At 39.3% G+C, this 14,542-nt stretch overlaps 1 protein-coding gene across 3 annotated transcripts; it reads left to right on the forward strand.

Annotated features, from left to right (window-relative positions):
- Nucleotides 1–3,593: 3,593 nt before the first annotated feature.
- Nucleotides 3,594–13,433, forward strand: hsdl1.L (hydroxysteroid dehydrogenase like 1 L homeolog). Of its 3 annotated transcripts, none has more exons than XM_018257816.2 (5): nt 3,594–3,684; nt 7,950–8,182; nt 9,955–10,400; nt 10,867–11,094; nt 12,592–13,433. In XM_018257816.2, the coding sequence occupies exons 2-5, from the start codon at nt 7,963–7,965 to the stop codon at nt 12,664–12,666; spliced, it is 969 nt and encodes a 322-aa protein (XP_018113305.1). In that variant the 5' UTR covers nt 3,594–3,684; nt 7,950–7,962; the 3' UTR covers nt 12,667–13,433. The 3 variants fall into 3 exon arrangements, with proteins under 3 accessions (XP_018113305.1, XP_018113303.1, XP_018113304.1); XM_018257814.2 differs by lacking the exon at nt 3,594–3,684 and adding an exon at nt 4,995–5,145 and having other exon boundaries at nt 12,592–13,432; XM_018257815.2 differs by lacking the exon at nt 3,594–3,684 and adding an exon at nt 5,168–5,261.
- Nucleotides 13,434–14,542: the final 1,109 nt, after the last annotated feature.

Genomic DNA, 14,542 nt, shown 5'->3' on the forward strand with positions numbered 1-14,542 from the left:
TAATTCCCACAGATGAGGGGATTGAAATGGTATGTAATTTTTTCATACAAAATCCGGATATGACTAGATCCTAGAGTGAATTTTTATCATAACTGTTGGAACTATGTTTTAAATTAGAACTTTCTTATTATTACAGCTGAGTGGGACCAGTACGGGGTCTAATGTGACCTATTGATTTTGTGGACTGGTACCCCTGATGAGTTCCAACATATGGTACAAACACTTAATTCACTCTCTTTGCCCATTAAGTTTACAGCACCTATTGGCAAAGAAGATATCTTGTTCTTGGATCTCGCACTATCGGTCTCCAATAGACCGATTAAAACAACTACTTCGCAAATTGACCAATAGGAATAGGACCGCCATCAGAAATGGCAGAGCCCCATACGACAAAATTTCCTGGGCCCCCTGGGCTGCACCCACTGAACGCCCCACCTACAGGTCCGCCCCCCACCACACAGTAAAAAAACAAAAAATATATTGGTGGCTAAGGTTCCCACATGTTAATAAAAAATAAAAAGATATTGGTGGTCAGGGCCCCCATAAAAAAACATTTGTGGCCAGGGCCCCCCCCATTAAAAAATATGGACCCCACATGAGAATAAAAAATTGGTGGCCAGGCCCCCCCCCACATTATGAGAAAATTGGTGGCCAGGGCCCCTTAAACGTCCATGCCTTCCCAAAGTCAGCAGCTCTCAGAAAGATGGGGGGCCCGGCTAATCAAGTAAGTGTGGCGTGGCTGTGCCCCCCTTACCCTCGGGCCCCCTACAACTCTCCCCCCTGTCCCCCCATGATGGCTGCCCTGGATAGGAATACACTCCTACACCACTTTTCATATCATCCACCACACTTACTTAGAAATATTCCGTATTCTCAGATGACTAGGATTATTCGTAATAATACAAATGAAGTGCAAATGCTGTTACAACTTGATGAATTGATTGTATGATTTGAACAAAGGGTCTATCCAACACATGAACTTTTGGAGAGAAAAATTCAAGCCCTGGAAATGGCACAGGAGGGATTACCCACTAATAGGATGTCATCTGAGCCTTCATTATGTGATGATCATTTTACTTTACTCACACTGTATTCTCCTAACAGTAAACATTTTACCAGGAAGGTGTATGATCATTGGTCTGTGTTGCAAAAGGACCAAACCCTCCCTTAAATTTTTTAAAACCCTCCTCGTATAGCAATTTGAGGAATTTACTGGTTAGAAGGGGTGGTTCACCTTTAAAGTAACTTTTAGTATGTTATAGAATAACCAATTCTAAGCAACTTTTTAATTGGTTTTCATTATTTATTTTTTATAGTTTTATAGTTATTTGCCTTCTCTTTGCAGGTTCCAAATGGATGTCGCTGACCCCTTCTAAAAAACAAATGCTCTGTAAGGCTACAAATGTATTGTTATTGCTAATTTTTATTACTCTTCTTTCTATTCAGGCCTCTCCTATTCATATTCCAGTCCCTTATTCAAATCAATGCATGGTTGCTAGGGTAATTTGGACCCTAGCTACCAAATTGTTTAAAATGCAAATTGAAGAGCTGCTGAATAAAAAGCTAAATAACTCAACAACCACAAATAATAAAAAATTAAAACCAATTGCAAATTGTCTCAGAATATCACTCTCTACATCATAATAAAAGTTATCTCAAAGGTGAACAACCCCTTTAAACAGACCCTACACATTGCTATCAGCATACAGGTGGTCAGACTTGGCTAACTAGTGCTAAACCGGGTTGCTATCGATGTATAAACTATACTTCTTGCAGGCAAATGCTTACTAGTTCACATTTTACCCATCCACATTCAGGCAAAACTATTCCTATAAAACACAGAGTCACTTGTACTTCCTAGTTTGTTGTTTGTATTATCAACTGCCCCTGTGGACTTGTTTATGTAGGGAAAACAATTAGGACTTTTAGGGATCGAATGGCAAATCACTGGTCAGCAATTCGAATGGCTTTGGCATCAGACAAGGGTGACCAGGGCTGGGCCAACCCGGCCAGGCGCCCTAGGTAGCTTGGCCAGGCATAACGCCCTCAAGCGCACATGCGCGAAAAAGCCAAATGTGCGCATACGCATAAGAACCGGAGACGCACACACGCCGCCATACATCTGCCGGACTAGGTGGTAGGAGAAGCAGAGAAGGCGCGTGCCTGGCACGGTGGCACCCCCCCAGCTTTGTGCCCTAGGCATGTGCCTACTCTGCCTACCCCTAGTTCCGGCCCTGAGGATGACACTCCAGTGGCAAAACATATTCTAGAACTTAAACATACTCTATCTTGTTTAAAATGTATGATCATAGACTTTGTGCCCGTGAAAGGTTACAAACAAAACTTAAATGGATACATCGATTGGATACCCTGAGCCCTAGGGGACTGAAAGAACTTATTTCTCATGCCTCTTTTTATTGAAATTTACTGCCATTTATATGAATTGTGATATGGGGTTACAATTTGCCATGGCTATAGTTTTTTGGGAATTTGCACATTCTTTGTGGTGGTTGCTTTATAGTTGGCTCTAACACTGAAAGATATGAATATATATCTTTTCCTTTTACTTTTCCTTTTTCTTCTTTTTCCTTTTTTCTGTTTTTATTTTTTGTCTTTTATGATCATGGTATAGCATCCCTTTATGTGCCTTTGTACAATTATTAATCTTACCATCTATGTGATGTGATGACAGCGAGATAATATTGTGATGGATGGGAATCCAGTCACACTCTTAGTGGACACACCTCTTTCTGTGACAGATGACTTTGGATATATATATATATATATATATATATATATATATATATATATATATATATACTGCCGTTTGACATTCTTTTTGAATGGATGAGATGTCATATGCCCCTGTGAAGAGGACTAACTATTATGGTCCTGTATATGTAAGAGGTGGCTAACCCCATCTAGTATCCCACACCACATACGAACCCCCAGTCTGTTTGTCCGCTGATAGAATTGTATATTCTTTGTATTATGTGGTCATATGCCCCAGTTTGTCAATAGACTACTTATATTGGTCCTGTTAATACAGTAGTTGGCAGACCCCATGTAAAATCTTATGCTATTTTCTCTTGTGAGTTGGTGCCCTCTATTATGATTACAAACACTTTGAATTTATTGCCTTTCCACAAGATCTGGAGAGCAAGATACAATATAAGTGTTGCGCTATATAAGTACTATAATTCTATGTATCTTGAAGTTGATGCTATAAAAAAATGTATTTTTTTGCACAGTTCTAGCTCTGCTCTGTGTTGTTAAATCTTTTTTGTCTGTACTGATGTACGGTTGTTTACTCATTTAAATGGTGGTAGCTCTTAAAGTAAAGTCAGTGTATTAACTTTGAGCATTACGTTGCACAAGTGGTTATTTTATTTTTCAAAGCACTTTTTCTATCTTTATGTAACTAATTTGGCATTAATATTAAGTATTGATATGTGAGATTAACAATGAACTTTAGAAGTTAGTATTTTCTGGCCTTGAATTTTGACAAGGTAGCTAGCTACCACTAGTAGTCCATAGCAACTGCTGCAGCTGATTCTACCCCCTGGTAACACCCCCTTGCCTATTCACACACACAGCAGTATTTCTCCCACAGACTGACTGATCTGTTGTGAGCCAATGCAGACTGCAGTACTCTTTTTTTTAAGACTGACTCTCTGATCTTTTGTGAGTTATTTTCTAGGATTACTTTCTATTAATTTATAATAATTATGGAGACTTAATGTGCAACATGTAGAATATCTGTGAGTGGTTCTCTTGTATAACTTTTGTGAATAAGCATTTGTAACACATAGTGAGATAGCGCATTGTTTATATGAAGTTACAATGGTTTTTTGAATTGGAATATTTATGGTTTTAAAAGTATATCTTTGTTATGATAAGATATCTTAGTGTTGCCACATGATATTTATTTAGATTTTTTTTCTTTTGGTGGATTTGTTTGGGTTAATTGGTAGCTAATTATATGCATGTCTTACTTTGGTCTAATTATCATTGAAGATGTCACTCCATGCACTTTCCCACCTTTTGGTGTTTAAGGGCTCTTACACACGGCCGTTCCGACCTGCGCTCCCCTGCGTTCCGTTTTTTGGCGTTCAGCCGCAGGGGAGCGCAGGAATAGACGCAAGTCATTATTTGAAATGGGGCTGTACTCACTCAGGCGCGTGTAGGCGCCGAACGCAGGTTCAGACGCAACATGCTGCATTTTTCCTGCGTTCGGCGCCTACACGCGCCTGAGTGAGTACAGCCCCATTTCAAATAATGACTTGCGTCTATTCCTGCGCTCCCCTGCGGCTGAACGCCAAAAAACGGAACGCAGGGGAGCGCAGGTCGGAACGGCCGTGTGTAAGAGCCCTAATAGACACACAGCAGTAAATGCCAGTTCCCCAGACAAATTGTAATCTTTTTGGTTTGGTTCCCAGCAGGCATGGACTGGCAATCTGTCCGTATGGGCAGATGCCAGAGGCGTAGGGTTGCCACCATTGCTAGAGGCTAAATCTGTACAGGGGGAGGGGCAGATAGCATTGGTGGTCGGGCAGTGATGATGGGGGTGGGCATGATGACATCAGAGGAAGGAACAATGATGTCAGTGGTGTTATGACGCCGGGGTGGGGTTAGTGCATCACTTAATGCAAATGCCTCAATTTCTGTTCAGTTTTCGGAATGTTTTGGGATCCATTATACAGAAATTGGTTATCAAGAAAGATTATTGTTCGGGTTTCATAAAGCTGAAAAACGAAAAGGACTTAGAAAACCCGAACTGTTCGGGTCAAAACCAAACAGGTGGAAACCCTACCCGCTCTATTTTTTTGTTAAATGGGCTGCTCCTGATCTACTGTCTGGGAGTCATCTGATCTACTGCCGGAGCAAGTCCCCTTCCCCTGCCCTTTGTACTGACTGTGTGGAGCAATGAAACAGATCTTAATATGTAGCCACAGTCTCCTGTACTTCTCCTTACAATCAGCTCTCGGCTAGCAGGCTGCAAACAGCAGACATGATCAGTGGATTGCAGAGTGAGCACCATATTGCACTGTCTGCTGTTTACAGCCTACCAGTCAAGAGCTGATTGTTAGGTGAAGTACAGGAGACAGAGGGGCTACATAAAGATCTGTTTCACTGCTCCACACGGTCAGTACAAAGGTGGGGGAAGGGGACTTGCTCAGGCAGAGTACTGAAAGTTACAAGTCTTTGCAAGCAAGGAGGGAGGGTGTATAAGGAAGGTGCCGAGGCAATACAACAATCTGGTAACGTAAAAGGCAGATTTATTGCAATGATTTATTTAATTTTAAAAGAAAAAGGGCTAACACATCAAAGAGCAGGGCATCAATTTTTAGTTGAGAACACCTGCAGCCCCATCCCTTGTTTTTTCAAATGCAATGGCACAGTTTGTAAATGGCTTTGAATCATGTGGTAAAGGAGAGGAGAGGTGGAGAATTAAAACAGCCAATCTGCATATGAAGTCTGTAGAAGTTCAGCAGGCAGAGAAACACTCAGTCAGGATCCTTGCTTGTCACAGTCATCTGAAATTCCCACCCCTCAGGCACACAGACTGGGTCCTGATAGGGGGGGTCTTCATGCTGGAGCTGCTCTATACTTGGCTAACAGACCATAAGGCAGGATGGTACTTCCCTACTCTGCAGATTCCCTTTCTCTCCCCTCCCAACATCTGTGCACACGAATGCTGAATACAAATCCCCCTTAACTTATTTTATGGTGTTTATTACTTTACTTATTCTGTTCACTTCCCCAATATTTCCTTATCAAAACTGTTGCAAGAATTTGGCTGGCTCTTCTGTTTCCCCACATTCACCCTTTTCTTCCCTTAAATAGCCATTCTGTTTTTTAATCTTCAAAAAAAATAGTGATAGAGTGAGTTCTGGGATATTATACACAGAATTGCTTTTGTGCCATCTTCCTATGAGTTCTGGGGTATTATACACAGAATTGCCTTTGTGCCATCTGGCTATTAATTCAAGGGTATTATACTCAGAATGGCTTTTGTGTTATGCTGCTATGAGTTCTGATGGTATTATACACAGAAATGACTTTGTGCAATCTTACTATGAGTTCTGGGGTATTATACACAGAGTTGCCTCTGTATTTACTCTGTATTTGTAAAATAAGATATGAAAGCAGAAACTTTTGGTTTGGCTAAGGACTGGGTGATTTAGACGAGTAGGCGGAAACAACTTTGAATAGCAGCCTTTTATATGCCTTTATGTGGATTGGCCTCTTCATATTGTACCCTTCTTTCTTCTTTAGGTGGAAACCACAAATGTGTTTTTTTAGCAATGAGAAACAAGTTTATGCAACAATATAAATATAGTTGTTTGCATTTTTTATTAATGAAATAGTATAGTTCGATTTGGAATAATCAGTTCAATTATATACTTTTACAGTATATACTTAGATTAGCGTTTACCACAAAAAACACCCACCCACTTTTTATTCATTACTGTTGGATTTTTTAGAAGTGCATTTATCAAATGGTGAACTCTAACTTTGACCCATTGATAAATACATTTCTGAAAATCCCATAGGAAAGAGTAGAAAGTGGGTGAGTTGTTTTTTCACTTACATATTATAAGAAGTAATGTACCCCATACTGTAATGGTAAACTATTGAATCCTGGTCATTTTTAAATATTCAGCTTATAATAGCAAATCAACAAAATGGTTAATAAGGACACACTAGATTTGTATGGTGCCAGTGAAGAATATTTTACTGTACCATAATGTAATAATAAGTTATTAACTATTATATTTTTCATCAATTACAGTTAAGCGAAAAAGGCAGCTCTTTATGCACATCATTTTTGCAGTTTTACCCCAATAATGTATGGATGAGTACAAAACCATTGTCCAGCCCTGGTTCCCAGCTGGAGGGGTTTAAGGAAACGTCGAACCACCTATTTCCTTATCTGCTGTACTTCAGCTTTTACTGTATTGTTACTTGCCTGTGTAACAACACCTTTCCCAAGGTGACATGGAGCTGAATGCAATCTGTGTTAAAACCCATAAGGACCTATATGAAGGTAGCGTGCTCTGGTCACCTGCGTGAAAGAAGACACACCTGTTTTGTAGAACAGATGTGAACTTTTATGAAGTTACCTGTCAAGATGCATGTACAGGGCTGAGCTGAAATCTGTTCAGGGTCAACACCAAGGGGGGGTTATAGCTTTTAGAGCTTTTTGTATACCTCAAATGAACTCATGACTTGAATGGTTTCTGATTAAAAAAAAAAAAAAACTTGAATTTGTGAATTCAGGTTACAACCCGAAAACTCAAATTGATTGAGTTTTCAGTGAAAAAAACACTAATTGCTTGAAGTGCTTCAAGGGACCTCTGCCATTGACTTCTATTTGACCTCGACAGGTTTTAGATGGTTTATTTTCAGATTTGAGCTATTTCCAGCGTATTTCCAGTGTATAATTTTTTGTTTTCTATTTTTATCTTGAAAATTCAAGCTTTGACTGAAAAATACCTTCAAAAACTTGTTTGCGTGGAAAAAAACAACTTGACCAGTATAAGTCGGAGCACAGTGACATCTACAGGTCATCTGCACAAACACCACACCCTGTAATGTTCATTTCTCTTGGTACAGAAACCGTACCTATTGCATAGTCCCTACAATCATACCCATATGTATCTGTTGATCCCTTTGATGCATGATCAGACTGTGTGAGAAACATATATATAAACATTTCTAAAACATAACACTTATGATGTAAAACCCAGTTGGGCTGATATCGGCTTCCTTGTCTGACCACTGGTGACCAGTCTGCAAGTGTCCGTTTGTTGTCCCTTATTTTACAACAGAGGGTTACCTATTTTCTACAAAAATATGACATTGTTAGAACTATTTGAAGGATATATTTTACAGGATATTCATTGCTCTTGAATATGAAATGATTTGTGATTTACTTATTATAGGGCTGTGATCAATATGGCGGCTGTGGACAGCTTTCACCTTCTGTATCGTCAAGTGGCTTGGTCTTGTCAGGGTCACATGGAGTTGCTTGCTGTGGTTGGAGCACTGTATACAGCTGGAAAAGGTCTCAAACTCATCTGTCAAAGCTATAACCTCATCAGATTACACATCACCCCTCTTTTGCTCAGCAGGACAAACTTGGCAAGGCGATATGGAGAATGGGCTGTAGTGACTGGTGAGTGACTTGACATTAATGTAAAATATATGAAATACTAAAATATAATGTTCAGCAGTTAAATATTAAGGGGCAGATTTATCAATGGTCGAATTTAGAGTTCATGGGAGTTTATATAAATATAAAAAAACAATTTGAGTTTCAACTCGGGTGAATGGGATCAACTCGCAAACTCAAATCGAATTTGAATCGAATTCAATACGAGTTTTTTTTTTCTCCAAAAAAAACCTTGATTTTCAGGAAGGCTGCAAACAACTCCATATTGATCCCAGGACGTCCCCCATAGGCTGAAACAGCAATTCGGCAGTTTTAAGGTGGTGAATAGTCAAATTCTTTAGGTTTTTTTTTTTAAAAAAACTAATCGAATTTTCACTTTGACCGTTGATAAATCTGCCTCTAAATGTAAAATTACATACTGAAATAAGAAACTTTCTAAATATACTCAATTTAAATTTTTGTGCTGTTTCTGAAACAACAGTACAACTGGTGAGCCGTGACACCCCCCCCAAACACACACACAAAAGTCTGCCTGCTGTAACTGCTTACCTTGTGTAAACTTTAAAACCCCCCCTGTATTATTCACCCCAGTAAAACCTGTATTGCTGACACCCCTAAAGCCCTGTGCTCCGCAGCTCAAGCTCATCTTGAAGATCTATTTCAAGTTCTGTTTTTGGGGCACTGACGTTCGTTCTTTTGAGTTACAGCTCATACATATAGGCTATGAAATCAGATCATAAATGTGACTATACACAGATGGCAGCCACATTGTATCTGACTGCATAAACAAAATAGCTAATTGTCAAATTACCCCTATTGGCAGGAGGGATTCTTCAGCAGACCTGAAAGTACAGATAGCAGCACTTCCCACTTGATTCAGTCCTTCTGCTTCTAGGCGAAAGTATTGTAATTTTGCAATTTGACCATTTATTTGTGTTACTAAATATGGTGGAGTGGTGACAAGACATTTGACCCATATATGTGGCAGTACGATGAGATAATGTTATGCAATTATAATCTTATTTAACAGTGATTCCTAAGGGCAGGACTACATGGCCGATTCCGCCGCGAACCAACGTGCTGCATAAAATCGCAGGCGTCACGTCGGATGTGATGAAAATAAGATAAGTAATTCAATTGTCGGATCGCAGCGCTGTGTCTGCATCCGACAATTGCGTTGCATCAACAATGCGACACGATCCGTACACTGGCATTACTTACCTTATTTCCATCGCATCCAATGTGATTCCTGCGATTTTGAGCAGCGCGCCGGATCACGGCGGAATCAGCCGTGTAGTCCTGCCCTAATAGGGATGTACCGAATCCACTATTTGGGATTCTGCCGAATACCTGAATTCATCATGAATGATTTGGCCCAATACCAAACCGAATCTGAGGGAAAAAGCAGAAAAAAACTTTTTTTTACTTCCTTGTTTTGTGACAAAAAGTTAAGTGAGTCCCTACCTGTCCCTAATATTCATATGCTTATGATTCGGTTTGGCCAGGCATGAAGATTCAGCCAAATCCTGCTGAAAAAGGCCGAATCCCAAACCAAATCCTGTAATCAGTGCATCCCTAATTCCTAATGACCGCGACACCTAACTTGACAACTCAATCATTAATGAATATGGTTACTAGGTTTGTGGTGTGTTTTAGTACATTTAATTTAATTTTACTTTTTCTGGTACAAAGGTTACTTGTGTTTTTCCTACTTTTCTTGGTTTGCACATATGTCATTTTATCTACTTACTTTTATACTTTGCTCTGTCCAACAGGAGCCACAGGTAGCATAGCCCAAGCATATGCTCAAGAGCTGGCACGCTGTGGTATGAATATTATATTGGTTGACAACAACAGAGAAAAGCTACAGAAAGTATCTGATGCCATCAATGCAGCACATGGAGTAAACACCAGTTTTATTGAGGTGGATTTTTGCAAGGGCCACGAAGCTTATCGTCCAATTAAGGAAGCATTGAGACATGTGGAAGTGGGAATCTTGGTGAACTGTATTGGAGATTTTCTAGAATATCCACAGAGTGTTCTTGAGTGTCCTGAAGAACAACTGTGGGATATTATCTATGTCAGTGTTTCTGCAGCCACAATTATGGTAAACATAGTGCTACCAGGAATGGCACAAAGAAGAAGAGGAGCAATAGTCAATGTTTCCTTCAGGTCCTGTTGCAAGCCTGCCTTTCCAATGACCATGTACACTTCATGCCAGGTAATTGTTCACTATATGCACATTAATCTCTTTCGTATATAAGCACATGGTATGCAGCTTATTTGTACATGATTCTGAATTCTTATGACAACAGTTTCACTGAACACATTGATTATAGTGATGTGTGGGTCGTGTGTTTCTCGACCCGAACCCCGGCTCGCCACCCGCCCTCCCTCCACCCGCGCCGCCTGAGCCCGACTTCCGAGTTCCTTTTATAGACCCACGGCAACCCGCCCTGTCGATGACATCACAAAAGGGGTGGGGCGAGCAGACGCAAAGCTATAAAAGTTCAATCCGGAAGTCAGAAGCCGGCATTTGTAAGGTTGCGACCCGGAAAGGGGGATGTGAGGTCCGAACCCGCCCGACCCACGTGTATCGGGCCGGCCCGCACATCACTAAATGTTACTTTTCATTTATTCTTGGGCACCTGCTAAATATCTGAATCTGTCATGTCTGTTTTCTTCAGCTTTATATGGATGGTTTCACCAAAGAACTGCAATCAGAGCTCACTTCTAAAGGGATCTTTGTGCAATATCTTACGCCGCTGTGTGTAGCAACAAAGAGGACCTTCCGTTACAGGCCTTCACAACGATTTCCCTTCTTGGTTCCATCACCAGAAGTTTATGCTCATCATGCTGTCCAAATGCTGGGGGTTTCTCATAGGACTACAGGCTATTGGGCTCATTCGATACAGGTAACATTCTTGGGAAGTAAAATCAGAATTTTTTACTGACTGCATATAGGAATGTTTCAAACAGGATTCCTTTTTTTGCTTCTTAAAGGGGTTGTTCACCTTGGAGTTAACTTTTGGCTTGATGTAGAGAGTGATATTCTGAGACGATTTGTAATTTGTTTTCATTTTTTATTATTTGCAGTTTTTGAGTTATTTAGATTTTTATTCAGCAGCTCTCCATTTTGCAATTTTAGCCCTATGGTTGGTAGGGTCCAAATTACCCTAGTAAACCTGTATTGATTTGAAAAAGAGACACCTAATGAATAAAAATACAAGGTTAAAAGTGCAATAAAATCACAATAATTAAATAAAATTGTGAAAATCATTAATAAAAAAAACAACAACCTAAATAACAGCATGGTTAACCCTTTCACTGCCAGCCAACTTGGCTGATTTGGTGCTTTTATTGCCAGACCATTGTTGAACATATTGCGCTCTTTCACTTTAGGGGTCTTTCCTGGGAGGGTTTTTTAGTTTACCCTGGAAAACAATAAATCATTGTTGTTTTTTTTGCACAACCTAAGTTTTCAAAATATGCTAGAATTTTTAATTTATTTTTTTCCCCATAATATAAACAGATTTATCAGAAACATAATTTATTTTATGCACAAGAACACAGCAGATTTGGAAAGTTCTATGGGGCAGATTAAGCGTCAGCTTAGCAGGCATCGCCACACTTTGTCAGGCGCAAATTCGTCCTTACTACACCAATTTACTAAAATGCGGAGTTTTGTCGTGGACGCCGAACACTGGGGACTTTTTGCTAGTGAAGCTGCAATAGCGTTCTTTGTGCCTATCGAAACTTCGCTAGGGATCTTGCGCTCAGGTCATTTTGCATAGGGATTTAATTTTGTATTATTTGCTGTTTTCAGTTATTTAGCTTTTTATTCTGCAGCTCTCCAGTTTGCAATGTCAGCACTCTAGTTGCTATGGGCCTAACTCCCCTAGCAACCATGCATTGATTTGAATAAAGACTGGAATATGAATAGGAGAGGGTCTGAATAGAAAGATGAGTAGTAAAAAGTAGCATAACAATACATTTCTAGTCTTACAGAGCATTTGTTTTTAGACGGGTCAGTGTCCCCCTTTTGATAGCTGGAAAAATTCAGAAGAAGGAAAATAATTCAAAACCTATAGAAAAGAAATAATGAATCAACAGGAAAGTTGTTTAGAATTGGCCATTCTACAGCATACTAATAGTTTTCTTAAAGGTGAACCACCTTTTTAAAGTGGCATATATGTCTGTTTAACTGGATGAAGGGCATGGAGTCTGCACACTGTATTACTGATTTTAATTAGTAATTAATTTTATGCATTGTAGCTTTTCAAGTATATTTTGTGATGTCCGAAACAAGGTGATGGTTACAGACCCACTTTGCTGATACAACATCTATTTGCTGTACAATTTGCATTTAAATAAGAATTAGTAGAACATACTTCTCTTTCTCTTTAACACAGCTTGCTGCTGCATGTTGGCTTCCAGACTGCATATTCCAGCTCATGGGAAGGTTCCTTCAACCTACACAGGAATGAGCATTTCAAATTCAGAGTGATGTTATTGTCATTGTATGACCATTTCCCCAACACTTTGGTATACTTTATGGTTTTATTAGTACATGGGTAAGAAATGATGCCATCAAAATATGATATAAGTGATTAAGTTAACAAAATCAATAAGTAGGAAAGGTACAGAGAAGCCGGTGATTTGCTCTACTGTATACAGTAAACCGTATAGCAGAGATTGACAAAATACTCTAAAGCAGTTGAAAGAAACAAGTCCGTTCCTACAGCTGAATTAATATTAAAGCAGGAGTAAATATTAAAGGGGTAATTAACCTGTAGGTTCTTTTATTATATAATAGTATTGCATATATGAAGTCCTATTCTTTGCATCTTCATTTTATTTTTGTTTTACTTATGAATTCTTTCATTCCTCCAGCATTTTTCCAACTTTCAGCTCGCTGATCCCGTCAACCAATTTTTTTTGTTCCATTTTATACATTTTCTTTCTATTCAGGTCTTCCCCTTTTCATTTTCAGTCTCTCATTCAAACCACACCTGGTTTCTAGGGTAAATTGGACACTGACCACTAGATAGCTAGAAATAATTTTAAAACCTTAAAAAATAAAAAATTCAAAGTCTCTTTGAATATCACAGTCTAAGGGCATGGGCACATGTGCAGATTCAGTGAAATTTAGTCGCCTGGCGACTAATAGCCTCTCCCCGAACTGCCTTCCCCCTGCCTTCCCCCTGCCATAATGGGAAAATGCCTGCGCCAATGCACTTGCGGCACTTCGATTTCCAAAGTTGCCCGAAGTTTCCTCGTGAGGCGACTTCGGAAATCATTATAGCAGACGGAAGGCAGTTTGCGGAGATTGTTGCCCCGCAGAAGAGGCTATTAGTCGCCAGGCGACTGAATCTGCCCGTGTGCCCCTGCCCTAAAAGTTAATTTTAAGGTGAGCTACCCCTTTAAATACCCTTGCATATGGAACAATATCCATAAAATTCCCACATATGCAATTTGTTCATGGTTGTACATTAAATCAGATGATCCCATCATTGAATATTTACAGGACCATTGCCCTAACAGTTAACCATGATTGCAAATTGCTCCCAGAAGAAATTGTCATAATTTGGCACAAATTCTGAACACGGTTACTAAAAGGTTTCTTCCGAGTGGTTTTTCAATTCAGGCTTCATGAAACATCCATTTAGAATTAACATTTTTATGCTAAATACCAACTCTAAATGTGAAAATTTGATGAGCATCGATGTTGGGTAGCAGTAGTTTCTGCCATATTACCGTCTCATAAATCCGATGGTTTGTCTTGTGTCTGTTATTGTGCAGTAATGAACAAGCCTTCTCCATAATTAAGATAATCACTGTGGTTTGATATAGTCCCAGAGTTGAAATAACGTTTAACCCTTTACTGATTGAAATATTACAACACTTTCAGAATTTCCTTTGATGTGTTCTTATAGTGGTGACTCAATGAGGGTAGTTAAATTGTCCGATGGATGATATAGGATGTTTGCTACCTGAGATCTCTCTCTCTCTCTCTCTCTCTCTCTCTCTCTCTCTCTCTCTCATAATAATAATAATTCAGTATGAATCCCATTCTGATTGATTCTGTTTAAAAAGTTATATTGTTATTGTTAAAAGCCATAATATATCTGTGATTTCTGTGTCCGGTTACATATTGTGACTGCTGAACTATCAAACATTCACCTGCCTGTCTACCTACAGGTCTGTCTAGTTCACTAGTTCAATTTCTCCTCAACCTTCCTTTCAGTGGGCATGTATAGCAGTTTAGTGAACACTGTACTAGTAATTGTGTGTGTGTATATATATGTATATGTATATATATGTATATATATATATATATATATATATGTGTGTGTGTGTGTG

This window comes from Xenopus laevis, chromosome 4L (assembly GCF_017654675.1).
Source record: "Xenopus laevis strain J_2021 chromosome 4L, Xenopus_laevis_v10.1, whole genome shotgun sequence".
In the NCBI taxonomy this organism is placed as follows: domain Eukaryota; kingdom Metazoa; phylum Chordata; class Amphibia; order Anura; family Pipidae; genus Xenopus; species Xenopus laevis.